The 14,023-nt window shown below is 47.9% G+C and overlaps 1 protein-coding gene across 4 annotated transcripts in view; it reads right to left on the bottom strand.

Annotated features, from left to right (window-relative positions):
• Positions 1-1,923: 1,923 nt before the first annotated feature.
• Positions 1,924-14,023, bottom strand: part of PTCH1 (patched 1) — a 70,011-nt gene continuing 57,911 nt past the window's right edge. For 3 of the 4 annotated variants that reach the window (XM_055271824.2, XM_055271823.2, XM_055271826.2), the window contains 6 exons: positions 13,027-13,307; positions 11,293-11,430; positions 8,513-8,655; positions 4,879-4,978; positions 4,107-4,361; positions 1,924-2,463 (listed from right to left, as the gene is read on the bottom strand). In XM_055271824.2, coding sequence (XP_055127799.1) covers positions 1,924-2,463; positions 4,107-4,361; positions 4,879-4,978; positions 8,513-8,655; positions 11,293-11,430; positions 13,027-13,307 — 1,457 coding nt within the window. Of the gene's footprint in view, positions 2,464-4,106; positions 4,362-4,878; positions 4,979-5,160; positions 5,177-8,512; positions 8,656-11,292; positions 11,431-13,026; positions 13,308-14,023 lie in introns of those variants that run through there. The other variant, XM_055271831.2, reaches the window with a different exon arrangement.

The following is a 14,023-nucleotide window of genomic DNA, read 5'->3' as shown; positions in this document are numbered from 1 at the left end:
GGGGAGGATGGAGACAATGTTTGGATTTACTTAGGAAGCGTGTACCCTAAACACTGGTGCATGAAGAATCCCTCCGGAGCTCTTATTCTACATAATGCCTGCCTCTACACCACCACAAAGCATGCTCACCACTTAGTTTTAAAGAAGATGCAAACAGATCCAGAAAGCCTCAACCAGCTGCTCCATTTAAGAGAGGGAGTTTAAACTATAGAGACTCAAAATATCATTTCTGGGAGATTGTGGGCCAAAAATTAACCAAATAGGTTTTTCTACCTGTGACAGGGCCACATCCACTCTTGAATTTGGGGGTGTTGGGGGAGGGGTCGTGTGTGTGTTGGTCACAAGAGGGACACCATGCTGCATGCTTTTTAGAGTATACAGACTCTCATGGCCCAGCCAAGGCTCAGCACTAGGCATGTCACCCAATTCTCTAACACCCACGATGATGAACTGATGTGAGCTCCATACCCTGAGGTTCCAGCATCCATCACAATGATCCGGGAGAAGGAGATTATTCCCCTGAAGCACAAATTGGGGTCCTGGATGGCAGCCAATGATCATAAGAGACGCCGTGGACATGAGGAGAGTCTAGCTTTTGCCGGGCTGATTCGAAGGGATTAGGTGGATGTTTAGGGCCAGCCCTCACCAGCACAAAGCAAGAAAAGATATCCTGACGCTTCCAGCCTGACTAGGTCAGAGCGTACTAAAGGTTACAGACAGTGCAGAGAAACAAAACAAGACAAAACAAAATCACAGTACAGTACATGGTGAACTCACACACGTGTTCACACGCACAGCCAAACAAGAGGACCGCACACAACGACACCTAGAGAAGCCACCAGGATTAACGTGCTTTCTTCATATCTGCTCATTAAACAAACAAATTATCACGCATAGCGTGTTTGAAAGTTAACAGTAACATTTCATACTACCACAGGGTTGTGATATGCAAATTTAAAATATTTTAAACAGAAACCTTCACAAAATAATCCTATTACATAAGCAATATTTGCATAGAATTATACAAGTAAATTATACAATATTTAAGCAGCAGCAACATATGCTGAAATTTAAGACTAATGAAGCTTGGTTGTGGCACGGAGCCCAATGCACGAATACAGAGAGGCCCCACTGTGCCCTCCACACTCTGGGGCAGGAGTGGAGAGGCCCCAGATCATACTACTTTACATCCTTCCTTCCTATATTACACATGTGTACACCTCTTAAATATTTATAGAAATATTTAACAAAATAATACAATCGGTTACAGTAACAATGAACTGCTGTCCTGGCGCCGGGCATCTTTTCCGTAACTCCAAGCAGTTCTCTTCAAGCAGTTCTGGAAAGAGGTGGGGGTGGGGGGTTTCCAATCTTTGGCCTCTTTGCTTCAGATTTTAATCACCCTTTAAAAGGAAACAAAAAAGGAAGTTGAACAGAGTAAGAGGTGTGCAAGTCCATATTTATAAAGTACAAAAGCAGGCAGCAGTGACCCTGGTATTAGAAATCACGAGAGTGGGGTGTGGGCCTGAGGGGTCCCTGGGGGCTGCTTGTGACCTCTCCCTTCATCTGGGGGCTGGTTACACGGATGCGCTCCCATGTAACCAATTTGCTGTGGCATGCACCTCCATAAAGATTGGCAAATATTGGTAAAAGGTGGTGCTGTTTGTGTCCTTGTGGCGCTGCACCGACCCTCCCCAGGTTAGCAGTGGGGGAAGACAGCAGTGCGGAGCTGGACTGGTTCCCCAAGGATGACAAAGCTTGGACACATCAGCCTTGCTCTGGGGATAAAAGGTCACTGGGGTCCAGCGTGGGATGTGCCCGAGCGCTACAGCCCCTCGGGGATGCCGAGAACCCCAGGAGAACCTTGTCCTCCCCTCCGCCTGGCTCTAGGTCCCTCGGCTGCCCTTGTCAGTGGCACACACCTCAGTTGGAGCTGCTTCCCCGGGGCCTCTCCTCGCACTCCACGTCCTGCAGCTCAATGACTTCCACCTTCGAATCCCTCCTCTCACACCGGACGTGGAAAGGCACGTGGGGGTCCTCGAACAGGCCGTGGTCAGTCTCAGGGTAGCCCGGGCAGAGCCCCCCTCGGGGGTTCCGCCCAGGCCCGGGGACAGGCGGCGGGTGCACGGCGACAGTCACGGAGGCAGAAGCTGTCACAGTGGTGATAGGCTGGCAGTAGCCGGGCACGGAGCTGCCCATGGCAGTGGACGCTGGGTTCCGAGGGTTGTGAGAACGGGCCCCGCGGGGGCCCCAGCGGTCCCTATTGCTAGGGCCAGAATGCCCTTCAGTAGAAATTTCAAAAGCGTCTCTGCGCAGTCTGTAGGGGGGTGGCCACAAGCCTTCTCTGGGGGGGTCCCTGCGGGGCTGCTGGCCTTGCCGTCCGGGAGGCAGGGACCCTGAGTCCAGGTGGGGCTGCTGTCGCGGGTTTGAGGGTGGGTGATGCCTGGATTCGGGATGGACCACCTGCAGAGGGTGAGGGTGGGTTAGAAGGGCAGGAAGTGTGCTACCCCAGGCTGGGCGTGGTCCCCGCAGCTCCCACACCTCCCTCCTTGGGTTTCACCAAAGACTCCGTCAACCCTGGGGGGCCAATGGGGGCCTTCCACCCACAAAACAAAAGCCCGTCCTTCTAATAACCTCCAGGACCTGGCGGAGGAGCGTGTTGTTTGAAAATCCTGTTTCCAGGCTTTCTCTGACACAGCTGGCTGGACACGTACTGCTGCTGTCCATAAATGTGGGCTGTGGTCAGAGCATCCAAGCTGCTGCCCCCCCCAACCTGCCCCCCACCCTGTTAGGTTCTGCAGGCTCTGAGCTGCTCTTCTCCCAAGGTTGCTAAGTGTGCGGCCCTGGCTGGCCTGAGCGCAGGACGCTGGCAGGACTGTCTCTGCCTACTCTGTCAAACACGGTAGCTGCTCCAGACATATGGCTGCTTAAGTTTTAATGAACTAAAATCCAAAATCCAGTTCCTCGGTAGCCCCGGCCACATTTCAAGTGTTCGACAGCCACGTGTGGCCGGTGGCTCCCATCCTGGAAAGCAGAGAGGGCATTTTCGTCACCGCGGAGGGCTGCAGCAGGCAGCCTGCTCCAACTGATTGTTAAGAATCTGGTCTCTGCGTCTCTATACAAAGCACAGAGCAACACAGTGGCCACATCAATCAAAAGGACCGTGACCAACTTCAAAGTCGTTCAGCTTGTACCTATTTTTAGGCTCCCGCTGAACAAAACCAGATTCACACTGCAGCTCAGCGGGCGTCGTCGCGGGGGGTAGGAGGAGGACAATTCAGGTTATTTGGTTGGCCTTTCTCTCTTTCACGGAAGGGCTGCTCTGGCCTGGGACTGGAATACCCATTTCCTGGAGGGACAGCAGGGGGCCCTCAGTGGAGCAACATCAGCCTCAGAACCTTCCTTGCGTTTTCAGGGCTGAGCCCATCCCAGGGAGCACAGCGTGGAGCAAAGGACCCAGGTCCTTGGAGCCTCCGAGGAGGGGCTCCCAGGCTCCTGGTGACCTCCTGAATCACTGGAGGCTAAGAACTCAGGGGTGGTTCTTGGCCTCTCTGCTCTTTCCTGCCACCTGGAACATGAGCTTGGAGCCACAAAAGCTATAGTAAAGTATTTAGACAATAATAATGAATGTTGTATCAAGGGCAATGAAACCTAACAGAAATGAGAGAAGGAAAAAACCTTACCTCTGTTGGCAATAAAAATACTACTAGTTTTAGAAAATATCACTCTCAAATGACATGCACCTTAAGAGGGAAAAAAAAAAAAAAAAAAAAAAAAAAGGCAGGAATGCTTTATCTCTGGCCTTTGAAGCCCAAACTGTCCTCACCCTGAACAAGATAGATGCTACTGCTTTGTGCAGTGACATTACTGGCCCCTGCCCCTTTTTTTATCCTTCATGAGATCAAACCACAGGAAGATGGCATTTTTATAGTAGAGAAAGAGTTAAATATTGGTCATTTCCTGTGATTTGACCTAGCCTGAACTTTATCTCTGCATCCCATCTGCCTGTGTGATGTGCTACTCAGAGCAGACAGGAGCCCTGCTGGACCACCGGGCCCATTACTATGGTGGGAAGCCCCCTCCCCCTGTCCCACAGGGTCACTTACAGTGGAGTGGGCGAAGACGGGGTTTTCTGTGGCTTCCACGATCACTTGGTGGGCAGGGCCTCCCGCGCCCTGCTGGGCCTCGTAGTGCCGAAGCTCCTCGCTGAGGCCTGACACTGTCGTCTGGGAACTATACTCCGAGTCGGAGGAATCAGACCCGCTGTGCATGTGGCCAGGAGGCATGGCGAACCGGACCACGCTGGGGGGTGGCTCAGGGGAGGGTGTGGGCAGGCGGTTCAAGCCATTGGCTGGAGACACCTATTTAAGGGGATTCCATGTTAAAAGTGTTCTTGTCCATTTACCTGCTGGCCACACTCAAAGCTCAAAGCACGATATTTTTCAGGGGCCTCTGTCCCCTGCCCTGGGGCCCTGTGCACTGTGCCGTATTAACCTCCCCTTCTCTACCACCTGGAGGACCTTCAGGTCCCGCAGCTGGAGCAGAAGAACTGTCCTCTGCTCCACACTGGAAAGGCAGGGTGTGTACTTTTTACTCTTGTGAAGTCCAATTATGCACCTCAAGGGGAAAGTCTTCATTCACTGTACAAAGATCTGTAAGACCCAGGCTGCCAATCAGTTGATTTAAAGGAACCAAACCAAACCCGCCCTCTAGCCCTCAAGGCCGGTACACCGAAGAGGAAAACAGACATGACTCTGAGATGTTTACTGAAGAACCACCAGCAAGTGGGGAGGCACCTAAGTATCGAAATGAAGAGCGGCACAGGAAACACAGCATTCAGCTGGCCTACACATGGGACATCCCCGTGTCACTACTGACCTCAGGATATGGTCCAAAGAAAGACAAAAGCACGGGAAGCAAAACCAGCCCATTGAGAACGCCGAGGATGGTGAGGATCGCCAGCACAGCAAAGAAATACCTGGGAGATCAAGAGGAAACGGGAACACGTGCTGTGACAGGTTGGATCACGCCACCCTCCGTGTGCCCGACATAGCAGCATGGCAACGCCAGAAATGAACAAAACCCACCCCACTGAAAAGGCTGTTATCCAACCACAGTTCACATTCAACACAAGGTGAGTTTTTGTTTTTGTTTCTTTACCTTATGACTTTGAGGACTACATTCCACAACCCAAAGTGTTAGTTCATGAAGGGAAGAAAAAAAAATTAGTTTGTTAATTTGCTGAACTCTGATGGCATGTAATGTTATTTATGAATGTGTTACACAAACACAAAAATATGGAATGCGACCTGAATGGCTGGGCAGACTGAAAGCACAAACACAATGCCGAGGGGCCCCGCTCGTGAAAACCCAGCAGAAGCAAACAAATGAAGTGAAGGGTGTAGAATTTAAACAATTTAGCCCAGGAGGAAAAGCAGCCCACTTCTGCAGGCTGCTAATCCACTGTGAAATGCTTCTGCATCTTACGGCAGAATCTCTAATTAAGTCTCTAGCATATCAGGTAAGGCTTTCCCTGGCCTTTCATTAATCACAACTTTCTGCCTAGAATTCTGTGAGTTCCAGTTTTACCAAATAGCTCCAATTGCAACCTTTTTAGAACACAGGAACCAGCTTTCTGCAAAGAAAATGCTGCCCATTCTGTGGGAGCTGGGGCATTGTGCTGGGTGAGGGCACTCCACAATGGCGGGGCTGCTCTGCAGGCCAATCTTTTGTTGAACAATTTAGCATCTCTGAATACTCTTGTTTTGCGTCAGCCAATTCAAACATAAAGGCCGCAGCACCATGGCAGAGGAGGAGAGTGCAGAAGTAGTTCTGCTTTCCCACCATTGAGGGCTAAGGTCTGGAATCCTTCATGAATACCAAGGTAAACCTGTCACCCAGGGACAGCCTCTGGCGGACACTCTGCATGGCTGGAGGGCACGGACTCCACGCAGGGATGTGTTTCTGGAACTAATGATTTCTAGGGCAACTCTGATAGAAGTGGGCTGGGGTAGGGGAGAGGCTCAGGATGTTCTGGGAAGAGGGAGGGCAAGATATCTATCTGTTAATGGGCCCTCTGGTTCATAAAATGGAACAGGCAACCAGTGCTGCCATGTCTATATATGTTTTGACATCAGATGAAAGGAGAGAGAATCCCTATAAAAATACAAATACCTTACAGCTATTGTAAACACTAGAAACTTCTGAACTGCATTAGTAAAAACCAAGCAGCCAATGTCTTGCTCTAATGTAAACTGCTGAAACTTTCGGCTGGGGCATGTATCAGCAGCCACATTAAGACATTTGCATCCCATCCATCTAGCTGAAGCATAAACGGGCCAATTAGATTTCTGACGGCTTAGCATATACAGTGTCTGCTCATTTATTTGACCTTGGTGAGGCCTTTATCAGGTTAATCCATCCCGTTCTAGAAAATGGGAAGCCCTTTTAAGTGCTTGAAAGAGGAACCCTGATATTTCTGGGTGGGAACAACCCCGGGTGAGAGGAGAGCGCTGGGATTCCAGCTGCCAGGTTTCCAGCTGGGGGCTCTAATTCAGGCTAAGTTTCCTCATTCAGCATCCCCCACAAGGCTGAGTGAGACCCTCCTGTAACTCATGAGACCCCAGCACACCTTGCATTTCCCCTGGTTTTGCCTGTGAACTTGTCTCTCCCCCAAAAGACCTTAGGCTACACAGAGGGATATGGGGGTCTCCATTATTTGCTGTTGTGCAAATGGCACTTACGGGGTGCTTGTTATATTTGTGTTAAACGAGAAAGTAAATATGCAAAAGAAACTCTACTTGACATTGAGCTTTTATATCATAGCGATAACATGTTAGTGCCTGAAAAAGTGTATACTAAGAACAACGGAAAAGCTAAAATCAAACTAAGAACTAAAATAAAACACAGACCAAAACATTTAACTCAGTTGGGCAACTCTCTATTTGGTATTGGCAAACAGGAATTTAGGAACTGGCTTGCTGGCTTAGCAGTAGTTTGTGCTGAGAAGTCTAGCTCCATGGACACTGCAGGGAGGTAGCTGGAGATGCAGACCCAGCCCTCATCCCACCTCCCGCTCTCTGCCCCCCGAAATCGGCCCTGCACTTAGAGCCTCAGATGATTCCTCAGCACATCGGTGTGAGAAGCGCTGGTCTACAGCGATTCCACTTCACCATTCACTCTATGCAAAAACTACAACAAGCAAGCTTGGCACTCATTCTAAGAAGGCGGCCTCCACAATGCCAAATTGCCCAGTGGGCTATGCCGCAGGCCAACCAATGGAGTCATCTCTTTCCCGTAATAAAACTTTGGCTAAAACTTCTAGTTGAAACCCTCTTCTTTTACTTGAAGATGAGAAGCCTATCTCTCTCTCGGACACACACACACACACACCACCTCTCAGTACTGAAGTTTGCCAAACAAACCAATCATTTCTCACATCTGGTTCTGCCCTGTCATGGCTCTAATCCTGGACTATCTTTTATTTATTGGTGACTCTGGCCTTAGCGCTCCATAAAGTAGCAGAGTTCCATCCAAAAGCTGGTCCCTCACAAAGCCATGGAGGCTGCTCAAAGAAGCAAGTGGTTTCCTCCTCTGCAGTTCTCAAATCCTTTTCAAAAGGAAAACTCGCTGTTCTTTTATATTTCACAAAGTCATATTCTTAATTAAATCAACTGGAAACGACTTGCCTTGAGATCCAAACTAGGCTTAGATTCCCAAGAGTTGACACCAAAGTCCAATGCTAAATGCTTCCTAATTGTGGGGACTCGAATATGAAATCTGAGCACGTCATTTTCACTTCTTAAAAGAATAAAGTCAGATGACAATTTTAGGTATTTTTAAGTTTTCCTTTCTACAGTTTGAAGGAGAGGGAGCATACGTCAAATCTGGCATCTCTTTCTGCCGTGTTTCTAACCCGAGACAACAATAACGGGCCACCTATTGGGTGATCCTTTGGCTTCAAGCTGCAGAGTTGTCTTTGCTGCCAGCCCCAAATCCTTTATCTTCTGTTTTCAAGATATTCCCCAAGACAGCTCTAGAAGAGAGCTTGTCTTTATACCTCCGAGTATCTCTACATTAACAAGTTCAAAAGAAAGCAGAGTCACAATGATGAGGTGCTGCAATCTACCAGATACAGAAGGAAATAAGCAACGAAGATCACCTGAGCTAATAACAATGTTTTTTTTTTTTGAGACAGAGTCTTGCTCTGTCACCCAGGCTGGAGTGTAGTGGCGCAATCTCAGCTCACTGCAACCTCCGCCTCCCGAGTTCGAGCAATTCTCTGCCTCAGCCTCCCAAGTAGCTGGGATTACAGGCGCCCACGCCCGGCTAATTTTTGTATTTTGAGTAGAGATGGGGTTTCACCATCTTGGCCAGGCTGGTCTTGAACTCCTTGACCTTGTGATCCACCCGCCTCGGCCTCCCAAAGTGCTGGGATTACAGGCGTGAGCCACTGCACCCAGTCCAATCACAATGATTTCTAAAACATGTCTCCTTGCACATGCCTGCTTACCTGACAATGAAGTCGAACTCAGATCCCGCAAGCATCAGCACTCCCAGCAGAGTGGACACGGCGCCATCCAGGACGGGTGCAAACATGTGCTCCAGGGCAAGCACAGCCCTGCGGTTCTTGTCGCCGATGGCCGTCAGAAAGGCCTGTGCAATGAGGATGTTCACAAGATCAGGTTGCTGGACTTCACCTGGTAAATGCTCAGCTGTGTCCTAAATGTTACAAGCTCTCAGAACTGCTCACATCTTACTGTTTTAGTTGCTAGAACGTGTAATCGGAGTAGCTCAACTAGCTGCACCTACTTAAACTAAGATGACCTCATGACACTGGGTCATATTTGGTGTTGACATAAATCTTGAACACAGTAAAACCAAAACTATATAAAAATGGACAGAAACATCCCCTTCTTTTCACTGCTACTCAGCCCGAAGTCTTCCCCCGCTTAAATGATCTCACACCACTCACACATGAGACCTCCAGTTCCCACAGCAACAGGATTCTAGCTAATGCATTGAATGGCCAAGAGCTTAGCTCACAGTCCCAAGCAATTGGGTGCTACACACACTTCCTCACGATTATGCAGAGGTGAGACCTTCTGTCACTGTTTCAGGCTATGTTTGTAGTACATCTAAGCACTATGAGTGTATTGCAAGAAATACACAGGACCATACATTTGAATCAAGCCCTTTTGAACCCTGTGTGGACACATCCCTGTCTCTTCCTGCAATCCTAAAGCTCTCCTAGGCCAGAAATGCTGTTGATACTAAATGGGAACTTTGCAGAGTAAATTCTGGAAGATCAGACTGTTGGCCTGAACGTGTGACCCCTGCAGGGAGTGTTGAGCCTGGCACAAGTTCTCTCTGAAGTTCAGGCTGCTCTAGGTTATGCCGAGAGGAGAGGGCTGGGTGTCTTTGGCAGGATGCGTTTCTATCCCTTACCTCCTTGCAGAAGGACTGAGACGGTCGTTCTCCTTAACAGATGAAAAAATACAAATATACAAAGGTGTGCTAAGAGTTTTCATACTTTTCTCTCAAACAGGTTCTACTCTTTCAGAGTTGGTAAAGACATTAGGGTCAATATGGCTGCCTTCTGCTCTTGGGGCAAGGCACCAAGGAAGTTTTCAGCCATGCTGGCTTGCGTCATATTTGGGCCATGAGGCCATAAGGGCCAAGTTGTGACTACCCTGTCATACGCTGTTTCTATGTTACTGAGACAGCAAATGAACGGGAACCCACTGATTTCCTAAAGACATTCATGAAAGAAGAGTCTTCTTCACAGCCTTATTCTACCATTTTACAAACCTTGAAAGAGCAGTAACTGCCAACTCTAAATGCAATTTCACATAGAGGATCAGAATACTGAAAATGACTTGGACTAGAAGTCCTAGAGTTTAGAGACTGTAGTTAGTATTTCCATGGTAAAAATCTGCTCTGGGATACCCATTTGCCATGCTAGCTTCCAAAAAAGGTGGTTTCCATTTGCATCAGAATAAAATAACTTGTGGATTCTTAACTCACATGCAAATTTATCTCCCTTTTGAAGAACTGTATTGGAATTATGGGTTTTCTAAACTCTAGGCTGGCACTCTTTTAAAAAATAGTCCCTCCTCCTAGCTCAAAGGAAGAAAATAATTTGAGCAGGCTCAAAATTTAGAGAATACTATTTCTATATTATTGGCTTTTTATGATACACTGTAAAAAAATGGGATAACTTCAACACAGCATTCCTTCCCAAACACAAAGTTTACAATCTCTCGATTGTATCACAGTAGCCCTGGAAAGACTGCAGAAGGCACAAGGCTGCAGCCTACGTGGAGACATGCATGTGCCATGTGCTGAGCCCAAAGGAAACCTGTGCTGGAGATTGCAAAAGCACGGCGGAAGTGATTTGGTCCAAGCCCAGTGCTGGCTTCCTAGCTAGGGTATTTCGCACGTCGGTATTTAATAGGTGAACGCATTTACTTATTGAATGCCTACTGATAACCCCAAGTTCTTAGGCTCTAATCTGCAGATGGAACATAATTTACACAGTTGTGAGGTTTTGGATAATTCTTTGATAAATGTATATAACAGATTTATCTCTTGGACTAAAGATTCCTTCTGAAGTTTAATTACCTCCAACAAAGCATTCACAGGGCAAGGTAGAGAAAAAGAGAGGGGAAAAAATGTCTGTTGAAAGCAACACTGGTTCTCTTACTTTCTGCTACCATGAATGTAGAGGCTGGGAGGTCTGAGGAGCTGGGTGGGCTTAGGTAGAAGAGCCAGTTCCCCGGGGCTGAACAATGGAGCCTTCACTCCTAAGCCTGAGGGTACTTCCTTGGCTGCCAGCTCACCTCACCCTCAGTGATGCCATCCCCAAGCCTGTGAGTGTGGTTTCATTTTATCCCCACTGTTCCTGTTGTTTTTAAAACTCTGTGTATGCCCACCCACACACCACATAATCCACCTTATGAACAAACATCACAACGTCAGGAATCGTGGGGGTATAATGACAGTCAACGTCAGGTGAGCACGGCCCTTCCAGGCCCACTCCAACACACCAACCCTGCACTGCCTACGGCTGACAGGGCCCACTGCCATGTACCTTCCACACCCCTCTCCTTAGCCTCCCTCGAGAGAAAGGAATCCAGAAATCTTGCAGGCTCTCCTAGGGGGCCCCTGTGCCCTGAGGCCTTTTCACTGCCACGCACAGGGAGAATGCCAAGGTTCCCACTTGGAGACAAACAGAGCCAGAGGAAATGGGTTGTTTTTTCACAAAGGTTTTGCTTCAAATGTCTCCCATACCAAAGCAACGTGAACGGTGAACTCCACTCCTATGCCAACAGAAGCGATCAGGATGACCACGGGCACGGCGCTGAGCTTAATTCCAATGAGGCCCATCATGCCGAAGAGCTCGACCGTCATCAGCGCCAGGACCATCACCTACAGCAGGGCACACAGTGGTCAGTGGGTGGGCAGGTCACCCTCCGAGGCTGCCCACAAGGGAGGTCGCCAGAGGGCTAAGGTGTCCTCAGTTCAGATCAAAACAATGAATGGACTGACTTGCTTTAACTCTGGACACCACCTTTACTGCCTAATTCATCTTCCCGCTGGGAAGGGAGACTGTGGGACAGCTGATGTGTAAAGCTGTAGAAGGCAAAGTAGAGTGTTCTAATGCAAATTATTTTCCAATATACCTTCTCCAGAAAGCAAAAAACATACAGAACAACTCCACCAGAGCAATCCACGAGGAATTGCACAAGGATGGCCGCATCACTTAGCTGCGAATTTCACACAGTTTACAACAAGATCCATCTCTCCTCCTGCTTGGGTCTCAGCCACCAGAGACCATCCGTGAACCCATCATTAAGTTTTTGGTTGCCTAACTCTCCATTCTAAAGAAAGCTGATAGGACGGGGTGAACAGAAGTTCTTGCAGGTGAAAGTAGTTTTGCTTTTGTGGGTGAACCTGTAGGCTAAGCGAAGATGATGCGGGGGCCAGGTAAGCAGGGAGGTTGTCATCAGCTGACGCTGTCAGGTTACAGGACCCCTGCACTTTGAAGAGCTGGGGACAGCTGGGGTGGACTGAGCCAACTGTTAAAATCCAAGGAAAAGCTTCTTGCCTTTCATCTTCCTCGTAAAAATTTGTGGGGAAATGGAAATAAAATCTGTGAGTTAGATTTGGAGTTTCTTGGTCCAAAGGGGAGAAGATACAAATAAACAACAAGTTACCCAGATGGAAGAGAAGGAGAAAAATGATCTTTCTTCTCTGGGGGTGGGTGGTGGGCAGAGGTGGAGGGAGGGGAAGGAATGATGAAAGATGGACAACATCAATTGCTAAGTGCCATGAAAACTCTCACAGACTAAACATTTACCTTTTAACGTACCTGCTGCACAGACTCATGGTGCAGACACAAAATCTGGCCTCTGTTTTTATAATTTTGGCATTTTAAAGGCTATACCATAGTTCACAGAATTTAAACACTGCCAGGGTTTATTAGACTCTACATGAAACTTATGTCAAATCTGAGAGTATTTTGGAGAAGGGATGCCAAAAAACAGGTTCGTAATATTAGTTTATCATTTCCCCCCAGGACTTAAAACACACAAAATCATTTTCTCCATATATCACTAACTTCTCTGACTGTCCTTTCATGTTAAATGTAGAAGAACCTGCTATGTTATTATTAGGCCTGGATGAGGTCACAAAATGACACTTTTCAATTAAAGAAAAAATGAGCTAGGCTTTGAGTGTTTTGATTTAATAAATGCTCAGAGCTGTGATGGAAAGTGCGCTTTAAAAAGTCCCCTATCTTTCCACAAAAATCTTCAAGCTACGGGAGAGAGAACCTAAGAATAAGGCCATTAGAGGTTCTACCTTAACCATGGACCTCACCACCTCGAGTAGAATAAATATATTACGGATGATGCAAGCTATACCCTCCTCCAGAGGCCCAGACATAAACAAAACTTCCCGGCTGCAGAAAGAGCTATGCTGAAAGGAATCTGACTTCCACAAAGCCCCTTATAATACACTCACAATGATCCCAGCCGTCCAGGGGTTCAGAAGGAAGACGGCGCACACGAGGAATGTGCAGGCCAACACCACGCTGATGAACAGCAGCAGCCAGTGGCGGAGGCCGATGTACTGCTCCCAGAAGAGGAAGGGGTAGCCGTTGGGGTAACTGGACAGCCCCAGGCTCGTATAGTTGCTGCAGATGGTCCTTACTTTTTCAATTGCCTCCACAAAGTCTGAGGTGTCCCGCAAGCCGTTGAGGTAGAAAGGGAACTGGGCATACTCGATGGGCTCTGCTGCCGGGACTGGACAGAGAAGGGCACAGGTTAGGAGCGGCCCAGCCCAGGGGAGAGGAGCGTCACAGTTTCAATGGAAAGAGAGAAGAACTTTGCATGAAAGCTTACTGACTGCTCTTCTACATGATACAAAGGACAAACAATGCTGATCATAGCCTCCAGGCCTTTACGATCTTCCCATTTGGTTTAAAAATGCTTAACTCTGTGATGTGTATATTTTTTAACATTTGATTTTAATCTTCCAGCAGTCATTCTTTGCGAGGGGTCTAAAAACTCCAGGCTTACATTTTGGGAACATTTTTTGTTCCCTTGACACATATGAAAATACCAAGTTCACACAGTTTTATTCAATCACTTGCAAGAGCAAAAGAACTCTAGAGTCATGCTTTCCTGAGAAAAATGCTTCACTTATCCTTTTAGTGCCTGAACAAACTTCAACCTTGTATGCTTCTTTTCTAATGCAATGCTAAGTCTTCAGCAACAGGGGAAGAAATCCTTACACAACAAGCATTTAGTTACTGCCGTTGTGTGTTCCAGACCCTCTGGGGTCATTCAGTTGACTTGCTAAACATGATTTGCCCTATTATAATCTCAACTATAAATTTTCATTAAGACAAGCCTTGGCTGCCTGCCACAGGGCTCTGGGGTTTGGATCTGGGGAAGCACTACTCGCTGAGTCTCCAGCCATGTTTGCAAGGGGACCCGTCTTCTTTCTCACATCCTCC

The sequence above is a fragment of the Symphalangus syndactylus genome, chromosome 3 (assembly GCF_028878055.3).
Source record: "Symphalangus syndactylus isolate Jambi chromosome 3, NHGRI_mSymSyn1-v2.1_pri, whole genome shotgun sequence".
NCBI lineage: Eukaryota > Metazoa > Chordata > Mammalia > Primates > Hylobatidae > Symphalangus > Symphalangus syndactylus.
This window is presented reverse-complemented; position numbering and strand designations above follow the sequence as displayed.